Source organism: Amblyomma mixtum, chromosome 1, assembly GCF_055824585.1.
Source record: "Amblyomma mixtum isolate Tamu chromosome 1, ASM5582458v1, whole genome shotgun sequence".
Classification (NCBI taxonomy): domain Eukaryota; kingdom Metazoa; phylum Arthropoda; class Arachnida; order Ixodida; family Ixodidae; genus Amblyomma; species Amblyomma mixtum.
This window is the reverse complement of record NC_143012.1, coordinates 316,686,556-316,708,861: the sequence shown is the minus strand read 5'-3', so window position 1 is coordinate 316,708,861 and position 22,306 is coordinate 316,686,556. Positions and strand designations below refer to the sequence as shown.

Sequence of the window (22,306 nt, the reverse complement as noted above, 5' to 3'; positions counted from 1 at the left end):
CAATGGCATTGTGTATCGCCTGAAGCTCCAAGGCCAGGGGGAGAGCAAGTATCCGTGCTATATGTAGCGCGGGAGTTGAGATGAGGATGTGAGGGACTGTAAACTGCAGTAACTCCCTGCACTGCTGTGTGTGATGCATCGGTGTATATTATGCACCCTGAAGAAAGATGGGCGGCTGATATCGGCGTCGAAGCAGAGGGGCGATTGTCTGTGAGCTGACAGTATGACCATGGGGGAAGAGTCTGTAAACGATGAAGCTGAAGCGACATCTTGCGTGCTCTGTTTGCCTCACGCTGGTCGATAAGTTCACTCAATGTATTAAGTTGAGCGTACTCTTGCAGAATGGGTATGGGTGTGATACGCGGAAGATAAGTTATGGCGCGCATAGCCTCCCGATTGATTGATTCAAGGGAGTCCCACTGTCGTCGGGTGAGGCGATGAAATTGCGCTTGGTACACTATCCGCGGCTGAAGGATGGAGCGCACGAGCTGACGGGCAGTATCAAAACGCGCTCCGCCAGAGCGCATAGCTATGCGTCGAATCAGACCAAGAGTAGCGTGAGCCGATTTACGGGTCGCGTTTAGCCACGGAGTCCCAGTCCCAGATGTATGAAGTAGAAGACCTAGCACACGCACACTTTCAACTTGAGGAATTGGAGAATTGTCTACCTTAAAGGTAAAAGGTGCTGCTTTCCGTAAGCCACTTCTGTTGCCAATGCGAATAAAACAAGATTTATTACACGAGAGGGTCAGACCCAAAGGGGGTAGTCGTGATGTTAAGGCATCCAGCGCTTGCTGAAGCGCCGACTGTTGCACAGACGCATCTGGATTACAGGACCACAAGGTTATGTCGTCGGCGTACGCAAGGACGCGCACAGAAGGAATTTTCTCTAGGGCTCGGACAAGAGGTATAAAAGTTACATTAAATAATGTGGGGGCGAGGACGGAGCCCTGGGGTACACCGCGGTTGGAGGTAAAGTGACCAAAAGGCTTCCCATGGATACGTACACTGAAGGTTCTGTTTGTTAAAAATGAGTGAATTGAAAGGAGAAAGCGATGCGGGAGACCGAGATCTTGAAGGGTGCCAAGAATAGAAGAGTGTAGGACGTTGTCATATGCCTTTGTGATGTCAGTCGCGATCACCGTACGAACAAGATGACTATGGGGAGAATGGTTTAGTACGTCCGCAGCCAAAACAGCCAGGCCGTCTTCTGTTCCAATGTGAGGGCGGAACCCAATTTGAGATTCTGGATAACAATCATTCGATTCCAGCCACCACGACAAGCGAGCTGCTAGAATGTGTTCATAAAGCTTGCAGATAGTAGGCGTAAGTGAAATAGGGCGGAGGGCCGAAAGAGAAACCGGCGGCTGACCTGAATTGGGGATTGGGACAACGATGGAATGTTTCCACTCTGCAGGAATAACTCCAGTATGCCACACCTCATTGAATGTATCAAGGAGGGAATGTAGAGCAGGTCCTTCCAAGTTGCGAAACAACGAGTTAGGTACACCGTCATGCCCGGGAGCAGTGCTTGTTTTGAGGCGATCTATGGAGGCCAGCAATTCTGCCATGGTAAAATCTGAAGTAACCTCATCAGGGGGCTCCGAATTCGATAATATGAGATATCTTCCAGTATCTTTACATAAGGCCATGGGCGTCCGGAAGGGGGGGCAAGGTGGCGCGGTTGCCCCCCCCCCCCCCCCCCCCCCCGGAATTACGGATATTATTCATGCACTAGTTCTTTTTGTTAATAACCTACCGCCGCCCCCATCCGCGGACATCGGGTGCCCCCACCTGGAAAAAGTTCTGCGGACGCCCTTGCATAAGGCTGATCTACACCCCGCTTCCGTAATGCCTACATGACTGCTGAGCTTTCGACTTGTAGGGGTGGTTATATTTTGAGCATTTCTCTGTCACCCGATTGACAGTGTGAATATGGTCTGTTGTCGAATAGCCTTCGCAAAAGCCTGTCTGATTATTTGGTTGATTGAAGTCTGTGATTGTCATGACTCTGGCAACCTGCCTACAAATAGTGCCACCTATCGACAGTGGCAGGTGGGTCACCTGCCAGGACCAGGAGGACAAACGGATTTTTCCATGAATGTGGTCTTGATTGCTAGTGCACTAAAAATCACCTAGTATAGCATCCTATGCCAGCCTCAGCGGAAACGCTAATTCGGGTTTAATACGTTATTGAAAACAGCAAAATTCGTAGGGCGGTCAGTGCGAGCATGCAGGATGTCAGGGCTCGTGGTGGCCGTAATTTGGAGCCCTCCGCTGCAGCACTTCATTATCTCTTTTCTCCTTTCGTAAATACCCTCAGGGAGCGTTTGAGATGTCCACAGAGAGTGAGGACTATTGACTATGGTTTCGATCTCAGAGAGAAGATGCTTGTAGTTCCTAGGTACCTTTGCCGACTGCAGTCGAAATATGTTTGCCATAGGGGAAATAGTACGGGGAACGACATAGAAGCCAATATTGCACAACATATGTCTGCGCCGTCATTGTCCCGCAGTATTTGTAGAATTTTTTTCGGGGGGGGGGGGGGGGGGGGATTGACCAGAGAACCATTCTGCTGTGGCAAGATTCAAATGTTTGCAGTTGATTTTGGCGACAAACTTTTGGAATTCTGTATAATTCGAGAATTCCTGAATATGCAGTCCCGCCACATTTACAGAACCTAAACGGGGGATTTTCCTCTCTTTCCTCTTACTTTTCAACTCTCTTCTATCTGCACGTGGCAGCGGTGGTGGCTCGGCTTGAGCCAGTCGGCAGGCCCGTGCACTTTCCTTTTCATCCTTCTCTCAGTCGCAGCAACAGCAGCAACAACAACAACAGCACCTAAACAACACTGCCGTATCACATGGTCCATTGCTCTGAGTGACTAGCCAAAGTGATTAGCTGACCAGAATGCAAGCGCGGATGTGGCGATAGCCTGCTCCCGAAAGTTTATCTGTGTTGTGTTTCAATTCTTTAGTTAAATAATTTTGTATTTCGTAGAACATTCAGGCTCTCGTCCTTCCATGTACAGTAAGAGACATCTAACGTGGGGCGCGTACAAGTAGTGTCCAACAGGTCGATACCTATTTTCTTTGCACCATGACCTCGCAGTGACTGGCGCTGTTCGTGATGAGGAACAAACACCGCGACAAACTGATGGACTGGCCCATGAAATCAAACATGCGTACACGGTACACAATCGGTGACAGAAGGAATTTGTATTCTCATGTTCTACAAACGTCGGGCTATGTCACTGTGGAGAAGAGGGTCTAGTGGTTATCTTCAAGCGGACAACTCAGGGGCCTCTTGGCTGTACGGCTAACTTGAATTTTTGCCGATGCTGGTGGACCAGAGGCGGCCCAGAGTGCCGTTCGGTGTGATGTGCACTGACGTATTGGCCTTAGGTCCTCGAGATAACGATGCCGCAGGCGGCTGGCGCGGACGGTAGGGTGCGCTCGTGCCGGCAGCAGGCATGGCGTGTCCATTGCTTCGCGTTCCTTCGTGGGCACTTTCAGGCGGCGGTACTGGTTCCTCAGGCTTGGCTCGACGGTTCCTGCGTTTCCTCGACGGGCGGTAGCATCACCGCCGCGTAAGCCGATATCGGCAGCGGCACATCCTTGAGCGGTCCCCAGCTGAACTTTTCGGTTGGTATGGGCGTCTTGATGACGGTTGTCAACGGATGGTCGGGCTTCTCGACGTCTTGACCTCCAATGATGTACGCCTGGTCCTCTGCGATAGAGGTTTCACAAGTGAGTTTTAAGTTCCACGAGCCTGGAAATGCCAGGGTCTGTATGCTCCACCTGTAGATGAAATAAGACTTGGGAGCTACATGTAACAGGCAAGACACTGCTAAACGAGGCTATGCGCCTTGTCCTGTCCGTCTGTGTTTCCATATTATATATCTTACAGTTGATGAAGCAAATGCGCATGCCAGCAGAATACGATTAGCGAAATGTATTGCTTTCGCCTGCCACTTACAACGGACTTTGCGATAAAGCACATGCTTACGTAATACAACTGTAAGCACAGAAAGAAATAATATCGCTAACTGGCCAGAGAGGGTACCAGGAAGCTTGGGTCTGTGCTTTGCAACGATAGTTTTTCCACCTCATTCTTTTGCGCCTCGACCATAGATGCTGCCGCCTGTGGCGTCAGGGTTGACAGTTAGCCAGCAGTTATGCCGCTGGCACTGCTATGGAAGGCAATGCTGACTAATGACATATGCAAAAAGAAAAGGAAATCGAGAGAAAGAACGCGAAAAAATATTGACGTAAATATATTCACCATCATGATCTTCAGCATCCACTGCAGGACAAAGGTCTAAAGATTTGCCCTGCACCAGCCCCAACAACACTATCCTATAGCTTATCTACGAATACTATATTACGAATACTACGCGCAGTAAAAATTGGATTTAGTTGATTTACCATCACCTCACCCATCCTTATCGATCCGTGAAGCTCGCATTCTTCGCCGAATACAGTTTAATCTCCTACATGCACCAGCCCAACTTTACCTATACCGGTACACTTCCACACCTCAGTGCCCAAACTGTTCACACACATATGCAGACATAGAACACTGCCTTACACAGTGCCACGCAGCCTTCCAGTCCCCCGCCTATCCTTTCCCCCCACCCCCACCGTGGCCCATCTGGCTCGCCTCCCTGGATCCGAGACTGCAACGTGCCCTCGTCGCCTTGGCCCAGGACATACTGAACGCCTAATAGAGAGGGTGTTCTAATAAAAAAGGTCACACCACCACCACCACCCCCTCATCTCAACACCCCACCTACCTTACTGCCGCCCTTTGGCTATACATTTAATTTCTTTGGAATACACTTGGTTACCATAACGAACCACCGGTTATCTACTCTTATCCGTCACCTGCCAAAGGCCGTTTCTTTCTTTTGATTTCAGTTTGTACATGAGAAGAAAGTAGCAGACAATTAACAAAACAGCAACACGCGGCAATGCTATCGATGCGTTAGTTGTTGCAGTACGAAAGAGAACATGCATGGCCTCGGGAACTTACTGTACTGGAGGACGTGGGCGTTGTGTCTGGGCGCCGGCATGCAGGACACCTGGCGCCACACTTTCTTGTTGTCCGAGTAGACGAGGATGTCGTCGATGGTGAGCAGCTTGCGTGTCGGCCCCACGCAGTTGTAGAAGATGCCGCCGAAGCAGTAGAGCTCCCGGTCACCCACGTTCAGGAGCGAGACGCAGGTGCGTGGCGAAGGCAGGTAGTTGGCTGCGTACGTCCATCTGCGAGGGCACGTGTGGACACCGCGCTGCCATTTTCGGGCTACTTCGTGACACCAGCCATGTAGTCGGCTGCACGTGGCGCCATCTTGCGCCACGTGCCCGCCTTTTATCGGTGCCTATAGCTTATGAACAGTGACAATATCTACACGTGCTGTGCTTTCTCAGTACTGCAGGGGGTCTAAAATTAATCCGGAGCCCTCCAATACGGCGTCTTTCATCGCTCATATGTGCAGATTTGGGATGTAAGACCTCGCATGCACACCATACATGTTGGTTTTCTCTGGTTTGCTTCGCAGAAGGTCGCACCCACGACTGTGCGTATCGAATAACCGCGGTTCTTTCGCGCTTCACCTCACCACGGTTTGACGTTATGATGGGTCGCTGCTTTTCTTTCCAAGTTCCGGTCGAAATGATTCATCGCTTAAAGAAAGCGCATCGTGGCAAGCGTTCCTTTTATAACCGGTTGGTATACCCCATCACATCATCATAACCACTGTAGAGAACAGAAATGGATGGACTTGCTGAATGTACGGCCCCAGCGTAGCTGTGAAAGGTTCTTAGCACGCAAGCTTTTCCAAGGGAACTGAGCGCCATAAAGACAAGCAAACGAAGGGAAGGGAGACATAGCGTGTTCAGTTAGCGCGAGTGTTGTCCACTCCTTCCCTTGCGCGCGTCTAACTGCTCTGAGTTGCTCCCGGCGGAATACAGACTCGGCCGATATTATTAACTTGTGAAATATAGCTGCTATATCAAATTATGAAGATCAGATATACATCTCATGTCGCTCGTACTGTACAGCCCTGGCCAAAACTGATCGAAGCGCAGGCTTGTTAATGAGGCGTGAGCATACGCACGGCATGCACGGCATGAATCTCTCCAGGGTGAGAATAATTCTCGTTTCAAGCCTCCGGATCTTCGATTACCTAGGGTACCGCGAGTGCCCCCCATGCAGATACTGCTCAGCACCAAAACATGCGGCCTGGCTACATTTTGGCTACCAAAGCGATTTCTGACTCAGGTTTTCGTTCGGTTTATTGGTTTATTGGGGTTTAACGTCCCAAAGCGACTCAAGCTATGAGGGACGCCGTAGTGAATTCGACCACCTGGGGTTCTTTAACTTGCACTGACATAGCACAGTACACGGGCCTCTAGAATTTCGCCTCCACCGAAATTCGTCCGCCACGGCCAGGATCGAATCCAAGTCTTTCGGGTCAGCAGCCGAGCGCCGCAACCACCGAGCCATCGAGGCGGGGCACAGGTTTTGGCAATGATTCTCGTTTTCCACTGTTTACGCACTGGTCTGTGGCCGGGTTGTAGATCTCGACGTAAGCGGTGGAGCAGGTCTGCAGGCCGGCTATTTGAACGATGCCGCCGACGACCCAGAGGCAGCCCTGGAAGGCGGCCACTCCCATTCCCATGCGGCCGCAATACAGGCCCTTCTCCAGGACCACCCAAGTGTCCTCCGCTCGGTCGTATCGTTCAACGCTCGATAGGAGCCTGGGGGTCAAGAAATGACAGGTTAGGTTTTTAGCAGCAAATACTGCCGGCGATGCACACTGTACGCTACACACGGAGATATACACTCGCGAATCGCTCTGCATTTGAGTAGCTGTTCACTGCTCGTCACGAGAAAAATTCATGCACAGCAGGCATTCAGAGTCGACTGTTCCCGTCAGGTCGCGGATGCATCTTTCAAGCTAAAAACGTGCGCAACCTTTGTCGAATATATACAAGCCACTGGGCTTGGCTCTTGGCGCTACAGAAGAGGCTCGTTTTGCATCGCCAGCGTTCCGAATCTCCCGAAGGCGAGAGGAACTCTTAGCTTAGGACCTCCCACGGGTGCTACCAAAGGCTTGGAAACTGACACCAGGGCTGTGCATTTTTGACAAAAGCTGTGCCCCCAAGGGATGACATAACGACAGCACATCGTTGAACAGCGTGCTGACCCTACAGCCGCAACAAATGCTCAATTAAAATCTTAGAAAGTCCACGACATCTGTTGAGAGAAATACAAGTTTATATAGTTGACCATGGTAGTGAGAAGCGCGCGGGAACAACAAGCTGCAGCTGAAGAGAGGCGACAGTGGCAGCGGTGGCCAGGGGTTCCCCTAGGAATTGAAATTAGTGGCTGGGGACGTCTGAGTTTGTAGGGGGAACTTGAGGGTAGAGGAGAAACGGTAGTCGTTCTTAATTTTTCATTTCAGCTATTGACGTGTCGCGCAGGACTACTAGTAACATACAGGGTTTCACCTGGGACTACAGAATTTTTAAAAATAGGTTTTTTCAGCTAGAAGAGTTTTTCCGGCATAGCTTTGTCAGCGATGTAGTACGTACAGTCTTTGTCAGAAGTAGCCAGGCTGCACGGTTTGCTTCTCAGTCGTATAATAAAGCTATTATGACAGCCCTGAAGCTATAAATCTCTGTACGGTAAGGAGAACCGCTGCCCTCACCTTCAAAGAAGTTTTTGATCTTTAGAGAAGACGTGAGGGGTATACTATACGAATGAGAAGCAAAACATGCACCCTGGTTACTTTTGACAAAGACTGTACATCTGAATCCAGCTAAGACGTGCTAACTAGCAGGCTGATTAACTAACAGTGAGTAGTTAACTTTTTAACCACTACTGTTGAGCTCTTCAATTATTGAGAGGCGTGCAGCACACCGTAAGTAATATCCATATCAGTTTCTAGAATTTCGAAAATGCTGTTACTCTCGGTACTGGGGCCCAACAAATTTTGGCTATTTCGACGAGTTATGTGCACTGGATAGGTCGCTTTGCCTGCAAGCTTCTGGAAAGCGCATGTATTGGCGCGATGCAGCCAAAATTTGTGGGGCCGCAGCACCGAGGGTAACCGCGTTTTAGAAATTATAAAAACTGTCATGGATATTACTTACGGCGGGCTACAGGCCTGTCAATAATTAAGGAGCCTAACTGTAATAACTAAGAAGTGAACTATTCGATATTAGTCGACCATCCTGGTAGTTTGCACGCCATGCATTCTGAGGTACTACACCGCTGGCAATGCTATGCCCAAAGAAGCGCTCTTCTAACTGGAAAAACGCATTCTGAAAATTATGTAAAGTCCTAGGTGAAACACCCTGTGTATGACTCCAACACTCATGACAAAGATGGCGAAAATTCCCCCTCGTGTAAAAAAAAAAAAGGTTATTAATTAACGGGGTAGCTTTAAAAAAAAAAAAACAAGGGGGTATATACAGGTAATCACTAGCGGTGGCGAGAAAAAGCTCCCTCGCTCAGCCTCTGCCATTCTTTGTATGCGCTTGTTTCTAGCCGAACGCATTTTTTATTTTCGGAACATTGACCGCTGCTCGATTTCGCACGGTTGCACGCCACGCGTCCATTTGGCACACGTGAAGGCCATTCATTGTCGTGCGCACTTTGCGGAGATGGCCCAGTTGGTGTTTTTTCCCCCATATTTTTTTTTTGTGTGCCCGACACCGCGTTACAGGTGACTCACTACGCTGGCTTGATTTTCTGTGATCTCTATGAACATTCCACTAATTTAACGAACGCAAAATGGTCATCAGTTACTTCCAAATCACTAATAGCTATGCGTGGAGAAAGAAATACTATCAGTAGTAACAGAAGTGAAACCGGATTTTTAAAAGGTGGCTGTCCATAGGTTATCGCTAGGTTGTTCCTCTGCATGTTCCGCTAGGTTGAGCGGGAGGGCAGGGCATCACGTGGTTTGCGTGTTGACGACAGCGATGTGGTAGCCAGAACATGACACTTTTTTTTCGAGCTTATGCATGGTTTCGAGTGTTGTCGCATTAAGTGGGCAAAGCTGCTAACTAGGTAACTGCCCTAAGAGGATGCTGATAGTGAACAGAGCTATGCTAGCTGACGGCATTTGGCGGCGAGGTGCGGCCTTCCAGCCTGCCCAGGCGTGTAAGGTAATGGAGAAATACCTCAAAACGCATAACTGCATAACCTTATCGAACGGTACACTGCCTCACCACGCCCCTGGCTTCAGAACTTTAATTTCCTCCTTTTACTGAGTGTAACTCCTGCATATACAGCCAGGTAGCTCCAGCGTGTACGTCAAGGACACTGACCTTTCTCGGCTAAAACCAAATTCAGAAAATTTAATTCGGCGAAATGTTAAACCGGAAAGACCAACCTCTAAAAAAAACTCACCTACTCGATTGCTCAATCACCCGCTGATCATACACCCGCCGACTAGCTACCAGGCTCCTCCACCTAAAAAACAAACCCATGTCTTCCTTCTTCCTTCCACTTATTTCTTACTGACTGATGAAAGGTAAAACCTTCGCTTAACTTAACACGACACTGGTCTCAATAAGAGTTTCTCGTATTCATCACCAAAAATGCGATATAGAGCAAGAATTATGAAAATCTTTGGTAGTGTGTCCCCCCTTCCACTCAGTGGTTCGCTCACAGGTCGTTGGCGTCGACTCCGCCGACGGCGTAGATGGCGTTGTTGAGCACGGCGACGTTGTGGTACCCCCGGGCATGCCTCAGGGGCGCGACCACGTTCCACTCGCCCGTCTGGGTGTGGTAGCGGAAGCAGAAGCTCGTCGACATGCGCAGGCCGTACGTCGCGTCCCGATTGTCGAAGCCTCCTGCGCAAGTGAGCGGCATACATCACACGAGGTTCACTAATCCTATCGGTTACGAGACTCCAAATGAAAATCTGGCCGTGGCTGTTGGCCACTTTCGAGTGGTTAACAGATGGTAGCGCCGCCTATGAGCTGGGCAGTCAGCTAAGGGCAGCGCCCTGCAACTTTCGTCGTTTCTTAACTTATTCGTATTTTTGGCACCGCTGAGAAGGTCGTCTGGATGCAGCAGGTGCCATGGCAGTCTGATAAAACGCTGAACTCCGAGTCGATATGATATTATGTGATATGTGGGCTCTGTGACGAGTTTCGCTAGAGGTATTATTAAAGAGCTCTGCGGCGGCACAGTACTGAGGGCTTTCAAGGGACGTCGACATTTATTACCTGCCCAGAGTTCGAGAAATAGCTTCCCATTAAACACTTGTATTCTGCATATGTAGCTGTTCACATTGTGCAATCCAGAAAAGTCATTTTCAACCCCAACTGTAGGTCAGAAAAAAAAATCCGGATTGTGCCTTCAGATCCCTTTCTGCGAGCGTTCTTGAGGCTGAGCGTCCTACCTTGTACGCCCGTTTCTGTGTGTTCAAGCTTGAGGGGCAGCGGTGTTGCCCTCGTTGCATCAAATTCGTAATCATCATAACCATTATTGTCATCGTCATAATCATAGTCGTCGTCGAAAACAGTTTCATTGAAGGACAAGGGCCTGCCCCATACATGTATGCGAGATAATACTAATCTTTGTGGCTTTCGACTACTTGTCCTTTAGTTTACTACAAACACGTATTCCATTTCTTGCTCAATTAGTCCACCTCTTCCTCCTCATTTGACTCTACCATCAACTACTAGCAATGCCATTTACAAGCATGCATCGATTCATTTCATTTTCGCGTCGCAACTCGTTATTTGCGATTAAAGTCGCTTTACCCAAGGACGAAACACAACAGAAAGGTTTGTCCCTGCTCCACTTACCAATGACGTAGACTTCGTTGTTGAGGAACACGCACCGGTGACCGTACCGAGGCAGCGGCATCATGTTGCAGCGCCGCCACTCGTTCTCTTCCAAGTTGTAGCGCAGTACCAGACAGCCTGTGCGAAGGGGGAAGCAAAGGCTTGCTCCAGCGAACGTAACGGATGCGCCAGTGGAGAGAGCTCCACGGACTTATCCCGAATCTGAGCCACTCGAAACCGCAACCTTTCCTCTCGGTGCGTGTCCAGTCTCGGGGAAGAAAATCTTCACGGCAGGCAGCGGCATAAGAACTCTGCTTGGTGAGACTAGCGCGCCGCACAGGCTTCTGTAGTCCGAGCTCTCAGCATTGCTATACTTTGCAGTTTTTTCTATCGTAACATGTGCGAAGAGCGCTAAGTGTTAGTAAACGGCTCCACTCTGCAGTTGGACTCAGTGAAATATATTCATATACGAAGTGCTCGCGAGAGCAAAGCCTACTGCTGATAATTAAGGAGCTGCGTGAAGGTGCCACTCGGCCACAAGGTTTGCCCGTGGGCACCATGATAAGAGCACCATGAATAGCCTCCGCAGTGCGTGTTGGAACAGGCGGCCATCGCAGGATTAAATGAACACGCAGATTAACGTCGTGTTCCTAGACTCCAACAAGGCGGCCGCTGTGACGTCAGTGCAATCCATCTTCGGAGTCAGTGTTATTTTGAACTCCACTTGGCGGCCATGTGCTTAGCGAAGCTTATGTGTATGGATGTTTTGAAGTTCTTGTGAGGATTTCACAGAATGTGTCAGTGTCGTATTGGTCCTTACTTTTCAAGGTTCACATACTCCGTAAAGCCTGATACAAGAATAAAACCTGCGGAACACAGAATCCTGAAGAACACAAAAAGAAGCTGGACTATCAACTGGCTGTATTTGAGTAACGATAGCATACCGGGTGTTCCAGTGAACAATTTCAAAAATTTTAAAATTTTCATAATTTTACTCCATAAAGCCTATTCTTCAAAATTTTAGAAAGCCTTCACTGAAAGACCTGGTATATGCCCTTCAGCAATGAAACCATGATATGTACACACATGACAAATCACAAAAAAATATGCAGGACAAATCAACAACATAAAACAAAGGAAATACGCCCGTCACACTGCACCTCTTAAAGTCATCTATGACTGCTCTGAAGAGTTAAAAAAAAGACAACAGAATTTTCTTTTCCAAGAGGCTTACTGAAGTGTCACTAAGACCGGAACCTGCATCTAAAATTTTGCGCTGGCTTGTTGGTTTGACATAGCAAAGGATGGTAGTGTTGTCAACGAATGGAATGCACTTGTAGTTTCTGCAGGGCGTAGGCAAATTGTCCCCTTCATCAGATGAAATAGATTTTTCATGCTGTCTGAGGCGCATATTGGGGTCAACCTATCATAAAAAAAGCGGATGGATTTTTTAGTGACACTTCTGTGAGCCTGTTCGACAAGAGAATTCGATTAAAATCTTTAGAGCACAGTGCGATGAGCGTATTTCCAGTGTTGTTGTATATTTCACCTTTTTATTTTGTAATTTCTTTCTGTGCAATTTTGTCATGTATATGTGCATATCTGGTTTCATTCCTGAGGGGTATACATATGCGATCTTCACTTGAATACAGTGAGTTCATAGTCCAGCGTCGCCCTATGCTCTTTACTCTGCATCCATTCCGATGATTTTATTATCGTAATTTAATGCACCAAAAGAGTGAAAATTTGGGCGAGTGTGTGGGGACGTAGCGCCACAAGTCACGTCGAACAAGAAAGGACAGGACAAGTGTGCACGTCGTCCTGTCCTTTCTTTTTCTGCGTCTTCGTCTTAACTGCGCGTATTGGCAGGCGTGACGACGATCAGAGGGCCCCTGTCGCTAGGCTAAAAAAATAGTCTAGCCTTCGCTCTGAGCTTCGCCGCTGACTCGCGGCGATGGCGGCTGTTCGTCCGTGCATTCGGCGGTCAACCCAGCTGAGCAGTGCTTTTGAACACGAACTGCTGCGTCGCTGGCCATTTGCTTCTTTTCCCTTTTATGCGAAGCATACTAAAATAGCCCAACCCAGCTCCTCGAGCGCGGCGGTGTCGTTACCATTGACCTTTCGTGACCTCCATGTCATACCACGTGATGCGTGACGTCACAGCAGATAAAACGGGGGCCCAGCTCGCGCCGTCGCGCGAGGCGTTGCGACCAAGGAGGACCACGTGATGCGTGACGTAACGACATAGGAGAAACGGGGCCCCAGCTCGCGCCGTCGCGCGAGGCGTCGCAACCAATGTGTTTCCTGCTTCTGCCGCTAGGTGCGCTGTAGTGAACACGTGATGCTGGAGCGGCGATATACAAGGGGGTGCGCCTGCCTCTGCTAGGCGTGTAGCTTGCAGAGTATCTGTCCTCGCTTCGGCGAGCGCGGCTTCGGCCACTTATCTGATTTTTTCAGCAGCGTCCGCTCCGGCGGACGCAGTTGTTGCTGCGACGCGCGTCTTTTCTTGCCTTTTTCTTGATCTCTTACCTCTCCTCTATCTGCACGTGGCAGCGGTGGTGGCTTGGCTCGAGCCAGTTTGCAGGCCCGTGCAATTTCCTTTTCATACTTCTCTCAGTCACAACAACAACAACAACAGCTAGGCGTACACGGGATAGAGATGCCTCCTGGAGACAGGGCTGCTCGTTGGAATGAGAAGCAAAAGTTGCGGCGTGCTACAGAGACTTATGAAGAGCGTGAAGAACGTCTAGCCAAGCGGCGTGCTCGATATGCAACTCGGCGACAATATGCTTCGCATCTGACTAGGCTTAACCTAAGCTAAGCCTCAGCCATTTTTTAAGAGACAGTCTCGCCGTTCCGACACCAATGTGCTTTCACCTCTCGCTTACGTCGACGTTTTCCTTCCAGCATAGCGAAACTGGGCTATGGGCTCTCGTCACTTGCTTTCTGGTGTCTGCGCAATGGAGCCGCTTCATGAGGTTTCTGCTGCATTGTCGCAAATTTGTCAGTTTTTTCTTCGGGGTGCGGGCATTTAATAAACCGACCGCCTATAAAAGTGATAGCTTGGCTTCCGTTCCTCTCAGCAGGAAAGGCGTCGTGGGGGTTATGTCGAGAAACCCACGTCACGCCGGTGTTGTGTCGCACAACCCACGTTATATCCTCTTTGCTGGATGGATGGATGGATGGATAGGAGGGTCCCCTTTGAAACGAGGTAGTGGCAATTGCCACCATGCTCAGCTTTTCTTTCATTATTTTTGTTCAATTGTGTTATTAATTCTCATTAAGATTCGCCATCTTCTTTCACTGCGGTTTCCTACGCTTCTAACCTTATGTTACATCTCTGCTTTTCAGCCACCAATCCTCCAATCGCTTTTTGCTAACTTCGTGGTTGGTTTGGTTTATGGGGTTTAACGTCCCAAAGCGACTAAGGCTATGAGAGACTTCCACTGCAGATTTATTTACATGACCATTGTTATCTTCAAACCCTAGGGCCTCAGGAAGAGACTGTGCCTGCATCGACACCCGGATGGATGTTGAATTGTTTTCACAGATCTACCACACACTGCACATGTGTCATAATCTTCGTTGAATTTTTTTTTTGTAGCTGCGCGTTCTGAGGCACCCTACCTAGCTTCAAAGAGTAGGGCACTGCCTCTTGAGTTATCATAGAAAACTTCTTTCCTGATTTGCCTTTTCCAGTATCGATATTTCTTTTCCATTGAATTAATCCAATTTTTAACTTGGTTGGTTGGTTGCGACTGAGAGAAGGATGAAAAGGAAAGTGCACGGGCCTGCCAACTGGCTCAAGCCGAGCCACCACCGCTGCCACGTGCAGATAGAAGAGAGTTGAAAGATAGAGGACAGAGTAAAATAAAGAGTAAAGACGCGCGTCGCAACAACCGCGTCCGCCGGGACGGACGCTGGCTGAAAAAACAGATACATGACGCAGCCCGAAGGCTGCGGCCAAATGCCACGGATATCGCGTCCAATTTTTAACTTCCGCGTTTTTAACCTGTCGTTTAATGCTCTTTCTTTCTCCGTCCTCATGACCGGCATACTAACTGGTTAGTTTTCTAGTTCTTTTCCGCCACTGGGAGTCAACGCTCTTTCTGTATAAGAATTTAAATACCTTAGCTGCCCGCCTGTTATCTTCCAATTTCCTCAGGCGTTCTTCATATAGTATTTTACTGTTAGCTTCCCGTGCTTCGAACGATGCCCAGCCCATATCCCCTTCTACTGCCTCGTTTGATGATGATGATGATGATGTAGCCTTCCCTTTGTAACGGGCGGGCGCCTACCAAAGGTGCCCTGGCTGGATAGATACACACATAAAAACACCACTATCAAACGCGAAGCGGCAAACACACACGCGAATACCGACGAAACAACCTAGATTCGAACACTTCGTTTTACCAGTGTTCGTGAGTGTGAACTCAAAAACGTAATATCTCCAGAACTGCGTGAAATGCACGTATTCGTGCTTAACTCGACGTGGCACGTCGTTTTAGAGCAAAACAAGCTAGATTCGAACACTTCGTTTTACCAGTGTTCGTGAGTGTGAACTCAAAAACGTAATATCTCCAGAACTTCGTGAAATGCACGTATTCGTGCTTAACTCGACGTGCCACGTCGTTTTAAAGCAAAACAAGCTAGATTCGAACACTTCGTTTTACCAGTGTTCGTGGCGCCGCCATGCGGCGGCCACCGGAAAACCTCCGCGAAATGATGTTCGCTGCGTTGCCAACAGATGGCGCACGAGCACTATAACTTTTTCTTGGTGCGGGATCTGCGTCCGGGTCACGGTGGTCCGGGTCTAACGTTCCTTCGTGGTCGTGTGATTGCGTGTGTAGTGCAGCGAGTACTAACCGATGTGCGTGTACATAGAAGCGACATTATGTGCGTAAACTGCAATGCGGAAGAGCTGAAAGACAAGAATGTGGAAAATGTGTTGTGATAATTGTGATAAATGTGTGAATGTGAACAAAGAACAGGCAATTTTAGTGAAGAGAAAACGCTGAAGGAAGCCATTAACGCTGTCCCTTCATAAGAGCTTAAGTGTGCCGAATTAAGCTCCACTTTTAAGGTTAATGAAGAGATAGCGGTAATGGCTCCCTTCAGTGGTTTCGATTCAGGTTTCTTAAATTCGAAGTGATGAGGTTCTGTAGCTATTGTGTTATCTTTAGCTGCCATTCATGTGCCAATTCATGGATTTATTTTATTACTCATTCTGCATGACCACATTACAGGTTGCATACTGCTATGCTGTCTAACCAAGTAGTATACATTTCTGTGCACTTGTTTTATATGGCGCTGAGAAGTTTAGTTTTGTTTATTTCAGTTGCAAATAATAGACATTACATTGAAAAAAAAAAATAACGGCAACAACATATTCAAATTTACCTCTTTCTGAAATATATATTTTTTAAAATACTGAACAGATATTCGATATTCGCTGCCATTTTTTTCGTGATATGCGTGTTCGATTCGTAATGAAAAATTTCAATATTCGCGCACCCCAAGAGGAAAAATATGAGCTGTAATATCGCAACACCGATTGAGCACCAGCTGTTTTCGCGACCAAAGAGCAGTGGCAGCAGAAGCACGGGCGTCAATCCCAGCCGCCACGTCTCTTGGTGCCTTTCGCGGCCCGAGTGAGCGCCTGGATAGGCTTAAAACTGCCAGGTATCGAAAAAGCGTGTTGACAGCGGCCAACACGCGACGTGCTATTCCCAAATCCATTAGTTGGCGCTGATATGCGTTTTTCAACGGCTCTATTTGTATGATTCTGAAGGAATAAAATCACAAACTTGACTCGAAAATTGCTGATGACCCAGAGACGTTGTTTCAGCGTGGCTCTACGACCGAGCAGGTGAGGAAGAAAAATGTTGACGGGAGATGAATTTGCCGTCCTATCTAGAGATTTTAGTCTGCACATTAAGTGTACTGAAGAGTTTCAGGTGCTGCGACTGTGACTCACCGGTGAGAACTTCGCCCAGCGCAGACAAGTTGATGCCTCCGAAGAGGACGATAGTGGGTGTCTTGACATCCTGCATGCAGTGCGAGGGCCACTTCTCGAGCTCCTTGGCTGGATTTATCTTCCAGTTCATGGGCACCGCTTCTTCCCACTCTTCACTCGCCGGAGTGAGCTTGCGCATCATCTCGGCTATCGATGGCTGCAGGTGTGGAACAACGAAAAAACAAAAAAACATGTCAAACCAATGGCGCAAAAAGGGCGGTCAGCGTGTAACCTCCGGCGCCGCTGCCATCAAGCGGATTGGTGTTCTAGACTAGATTAAGGAGTTTAGGAGCTTTTCCCGGATGAAGCAAGCAGCCTTTTGAAACTCCGCGAGTCTAGGCGTTGTCTGGTTTACTACCCACTACAGTGGCTGAGGGGCAGCAGAGTTATTCTACTGTGAGTGGGTTTGCCGGTTGGATCCTCGCTAGCGACGGCCGCAATTCGATGCTGCGAAATGAAATGAAATGGGCCCTACACTAAGATTCCTGTGCGCTTCACAGAACTCCAGACAGGCGTCTCTTTATGTCCTGGTTGTCGTTTTTGCGTGCAAAATACATTAAAAGGTTTACAAGCTCACTGTCCTGAAAAACCCGCCGCGCTTCCTGCTTTATCTCACGCTGTCACGAACTGCGCCTGGAGCACCTGGCGTCTCAAGACAACAACGCACGCGCCCAGCGCCACGGCTTACCTTGTCGTTGAGCGTGACCCTGTGCAAGTAGAGTGGCAGGTAGTCGTCCGGCGCCCTTCTCGCCTCGTCAGTCTCTTCGGAAAGGAACGCGTACGTCGAGGCCTCGCGTACGTCCTTGCTTCTAACGAGCGCCTCCGTGGATAGCTCCGTCTGCGTGTCTGCCGTCCTGGTGCTGGGTCTTCCATGCAGCGACTCCTTGGACATCACATCCCAGTCGGAGCTGACTCCTGGGCGAAGGTCGTCCTTGGATGCGGGCGTGCTTCTCTTGGGCTCATCCACGGAGGTGCCCGCCGCTGACGTCAGTTCCTGTTCGAGGGCCCGAATCGAGGTGTCACGCGGCTCGACATCCGATGGTCGTTTGTGCACAGCAACCACGGGCTGCTCCACGACTGGGGCGTCAGTGCCAGGCCGTCGGGATCCAACCATTTCTGAGGGTTCCTCGCGCACCACGATGATGCCGGTCGGTGAGGCGGCTTCCTTACGCTTTTCCTCCTCGGCCATTGCACGGTGGGTTGCCGGTTCCTCGAGCTCATCTGGCGCAAGTTTTGCGGTGGGCTGAGCGTCCCTCGCTACTATTTCCCTAGATTCAGTTGGCTTGGCTGCTGAAGGTACAGCCAGGGAAGCCTTTCTCTCTTCCTTATTTATTGGCTCCTCAGATACCTCCCGCGCTAGTAGCTCCTTGGACTCGCTTGGCTTTCCCCCTGGAGGTACAGCCAGGGAAGCCCTTCTCTCTTCCTCTTTCACTAGCTCCTCAGGCACCTCCCGTGCTATTAGCTCCCGGGACTCGCTTGGCTTTCCCCCTGGAGGTACAGCCAGGGAAGCCCTTCTCTCTTCCTCCTTCACTAGCTCCTCTGGCACTTCCCGCGCTAGTAGCTCCCGGGACTCGCTTGGCTTTCCTCCTGGAGGTACAGCCAGGGAAGCCCTTCTCTCTTCCTCCTTCACTAGCTCCTCTGGCACTTCCCGCGCTAGTAGCTCCCTGGACTCGCTTGGCTTTGTTACCGAGGGCACAGCCAGGGAGGGCTCGCTCACTTCCCGTTTTACTCGCTCCTCAGGGGCGCGTTCCTCTGGTTTCGTGGCCACCTCGAGTAGCGCGCTTGACTTACGTTCCAGCTTGGCGGCCTGCTCCTCGGGTTGCTCTTCAGGCGCCGGCTGGGCTTCACGAGACAGAAAAGTGCGTGGAGCTTTGGAGGCTTCTTCTGCCGCTTGCTTTTCAGCCGCAGTCTCATCGAGGCTTTTCCGCTCAGCTTTCTTCGACGGTGTCTCGCGGTGCTCAAGAGCTCGCTCTTCCCACGGCACCATAATTCCGGATTCAGGTTTTTCTGATTCAGGGCCCTCCTGTGATGACTTTTTATCTGGAAGGAAGGTACGCGAGGAAACGGCGGCCTCCATTTTCTGTTCAGCACCTTCCTTTTCTTCTGGCATGGCTTTAGTCTCGGCGACCTCTCCCTGGGGAGGCTGCTGTTTGGCTCCAAGAAATGTTCTCTTGTCCTCCGGTTCAGTGGCGCGTTCGGCATCCAGCGTACCTTCGGCGAGGCTCTTCCTTTTCTCTCCCTCTAAATCTGCGCTCGGCTTACGATCCACAAGCATTGAATCGGTTGGCACTGGGCCCATACGGGCATCGCTAGGCTTACGCTCTGGCTGAACTTCTTTCTCTTCCACAGCTACACCATCGACAGGTGGCTGTGTAGGCTGCGGCTTTTCACCACCAGGCGGTGCTGGGGCTCCTTCTCTGGTGAAGCTGACGTGATGAATTTCGGGTGGCTTGGTGTCGCCCTCAGTATCCGCGTCCGGCCGCAGGAAGGTGCGCGGCGGTCCCCCATCTGCAGACGTTCCTAGAATTTCTGGAACACGCTGTCGAATTTCCCTTTCGTTTTTCAGCCGAATTTCGTAGTCGGGAGTCACCAGACCAACAACGTCTCTCTCGTAAACAAGGACATTTGGATCTGGGTGGTATAGGGCAGCCGGTGCGGAGGGTCCTGGGCCTCCTCCTTCAGCCTGAGGAGGGATCGTGGCCTGCCTCTCCTCCAGACCTTTTTTACCATCACCTTCTGGAACGAGGAACTGTCTAGCAGCGTCAGTCGGCGGCGCGCCTGCGCCATGCGGTGCACCGTGAAGTCTCGAGTCCCTGAGTTGCTGGAGTTCTGTTTCCCAGTCTGACATGGGTCCTTTGTTGAAATCAGAGGCGTCGAGAATGGGTTCTGCCGTTTCTGCGTCAGTCTGGCCAGCTTCTGCAGCAGACGCTGCTGCCTGGTCGGCTCTTGGAGATTCCACGGTAGTCGCCGCCACTCCCGGAGGATGTGCAAGTTTCTCCTCAAGCAGTGCCAACTCCGCAGAGTCAGCAGGCTCGCTAGCCGGCGTGCCGACGTGCAGCAGCTCTTCTGCTTTCGGTAGCGTGCTGCCGAGATTGCGCGCTTTGCACAGAGTGATTTCAAATTCGAGTATTTCCCGCACGCGCTTTTCTTCTTCGAGAACAACTTCAGGTGTTTCGGTGGACTCGGCTTTCGCTTGTGCTGGTTCTTCGCCTTCTTTCGTTGCAAGCTCAGCTAACGACTTCTCAGCTCCTTTCTCAGGCGACTCCTCGGTCGTTGTCGCTGGACTTATTTCGATGACGACATTGAGCTGAAGCAACTCCTCAGCTGGGACTTCAGGGGGCTCTGGTTCTTCCGGTTTAGGAGCTGCTGCTTGTGGTTTTAGGACCGGTGCTTCTTCCGGCTTTGCGGGGACGGTCTCTTGGGGTGTAGCAAGCGCAGGTTCCTGCGGAGGTGCCCCAGACGGCGCCTCTGCACCGCTTTCAGGTGGCACAGATGGCACCTCATCTCTCGCCACTTCTTGAACTTCCTCCGCGGCGGGTGGAAATAGGCCTCCGCGTTCTTCCGCTGGTTTTTCAAGTCCCGCTGCGTAACCTGGCTCTTGAACCTGCTTCATTGTTTCCTCAGGCACTAATTCAGAAGAAGGAGCCGGGCCTTCAGCTCTTTCCTCTAATGGAAGCTTTGTTTCTGTACTAATGACGGCTTGGTCCTCGGGTTGCTCTAATTCCTTCGTTGGTGCAGGCTCTACTGGCTTTTCTTCAGCTGGTTTCTCTACTCCCGTAATAGAGCTTGGTTCTTCCGGCTTTTTCATTACTTCTTCAGGCGCCCATTCCAAAGCTGGAGCAGCGCTTTCAGCTATTTTCTCTTCTGGAAGCGTTGTTTCTGCACTTTTGATTGCGTGTTCTGTGGGTTCCTCCAGTGCCTTTGTGGGTACAGGTTCCTCCAGTATTTCTCCAGGCGGTTTTTCTATTCCCGCCGCCAAACCTGGCTCTTCAAGCTGCTTGACTGCTTCCTCAGGCGCTAATTCAGAAGGAGCTGGTACTTCAGCTGGTTGTTCCTCGGGAATCTTTGTTTCTGTAATTAAGACTTGATCTTCGGGTTTCTCGAGTGCTTTTTTTGGCGAAGTCTCTTCCAGCTCTTGTTCAGCTGTGGTAGGTTCTTTTTCCAATACCTGTTCGGACGTCTCAGGTGCTTCTGTTGAGGGTGTTATTTCCTGAACCTTTTCGACTTTCGATATTTCTTCGCTCACGCGGCGGTCAAGTTCTTGCGGGGGTGAAGGTACCACAGCGCCTTCCTTCGACACTTTTGGCACGAGCGCGGTTTCCAAAGACGGCGCAACTTCGGGCTCTTCAAACGCCTTTTCGGGTGCAGCAGCTTCAAGCTTTGCATCAGATTTCGGCAGCGCCTCACGTGGTTCATGTTCTGCTTCTTCCTGAACTTTTTCTTCCCCTTTTGGTACTTCTGCAGTGACTTGGCTCTCGACGGGTACTCGTGGCAGTGCCGGTTCCATAAAGGCTTCATGTGACACCTTCGGCACGAGAGCTGTTTCCAAGGGCTGTTCGACTGCCTTCTCGGGCACAGGCTCTTCTAATTTTTGTTCTGGTTGCTGGGTTACTCCCAATGCTTCGCGTTCCGCTGCTGCCTCAACGGGCGTGATTTCGTGAGCTTTTTCTTCGCTCATTTGGCTGGCGACAGGCGCTCGCGGTAACTCTGGTAGCACGTAGCCTTCCGTCGACACTTTAGGGACAAGTGCAGTTTCTAGCGATGGTGTGAGTGGTTCCGTAAGCTCTTTGGCTGTCTTGCTGGGTGCTACTGCTTCTAGCTTGTCTTCCGGCTTCGGCGCCACTTCAGCTATTTCACGCTTCGCTTCTTCTGCAGCGGGCGTTATTTTCCTATCTTGCTCTTCAGCTTTTACGATCTCTTTACTGGCTTGGCGGTCAGCGAGTACTCGCGGTAGTTCCGGTCGTACGAAGCCTTCCCGGGACACCTTAGGCACTAGCGCTGTTTTTGAAGGTGTGAGTGCCTCCGAAACCTTTCCGGCTGCCTTTATGGGTACAGCGGCTTCTGGCTTTTCAACTTTTTCAAGTGCGGTGTCTTGCATCTCTTGCGGCGTAAGGAGTTCTTGTGGCTTTTCAAGGACCTCAGTAGGCACGGCAAGCTCAAGTTGTCTCTCTGGTTCTGAAGTAACTTCGTCTCTTGGCTGCTCTACCACTCCTCTGGCATCTGCTGGCGTTTCTTCGCTTGGGAGCTTTAATCCTATTCCAGAGGGCGCCGTGGTTTCTTGGCCTGCACGCTGGGCTTTTTCCTCTTCGGCTTCCTTTCGGAGAACCGCTTCCTTCGAAGGTCGCTTTGCAGGTTCTTTCATGACCGACGTAGGTGGTGGGAACCTGCCAAGGTCAGCGTAAAACGGCTCAAACGGACGCCTTGGGCCCGGTTCCTCTGGTTCGCTGTACGAAAATGCCCTGAAAGCATCTCTTGTCTC

The 22,306-nt window shown here is 50.2% G+C and overlaps 1 protein-coding gene across 1 annotated transcript in view; it reads right to left on the bottom strand.

Moving 5' to 3' along the window:
• Positions 1 to 3,265: 3,265 nt before the first annotated feature.
• LOC149372563 (uncharacterized) overlaps positions 3,266 to 22,306 on the bottom strand; it is a 56,091-nt gene continuing 37,050 nt past the window's right edge. Inside the window, exons 9-15 of the mRNA XM_089582210.1 lie at positions 17,516 to 22,211; positions 16,789 to 16,984; positions 10,833 to 10,949; positions 9,686 to 9,869; positions 6,561 to 6,761; positions 5,035 to 5,264; positions 3,266 to 3,729 (exon numbers count right to left, since the gene is read on the bottom strand). Coding sequence (XP_089438336.1) covers positions 3,533 to 3,729; positions 5,035 to 5,264; positions 6,561 to 6,761; positions 9,686 to 9,869; positions 10,833 to 10,949; positions 16,789 to 16,984; positions 17,516 to 22,211 — 5,821 coding nt within the window. The 3' untranslated portion in view covers positions 3,266 to 3,532. The remainder of the gene's footprint in view (positions 3,730 to 5,034; positions 5,265 to 6,560; positions 6,762 to 9,685; positions 9,870 to 10,832; positions 10,950 to 16,788; positions 16,985 to 17,515; positions 22,212 to 22,306) is intronic.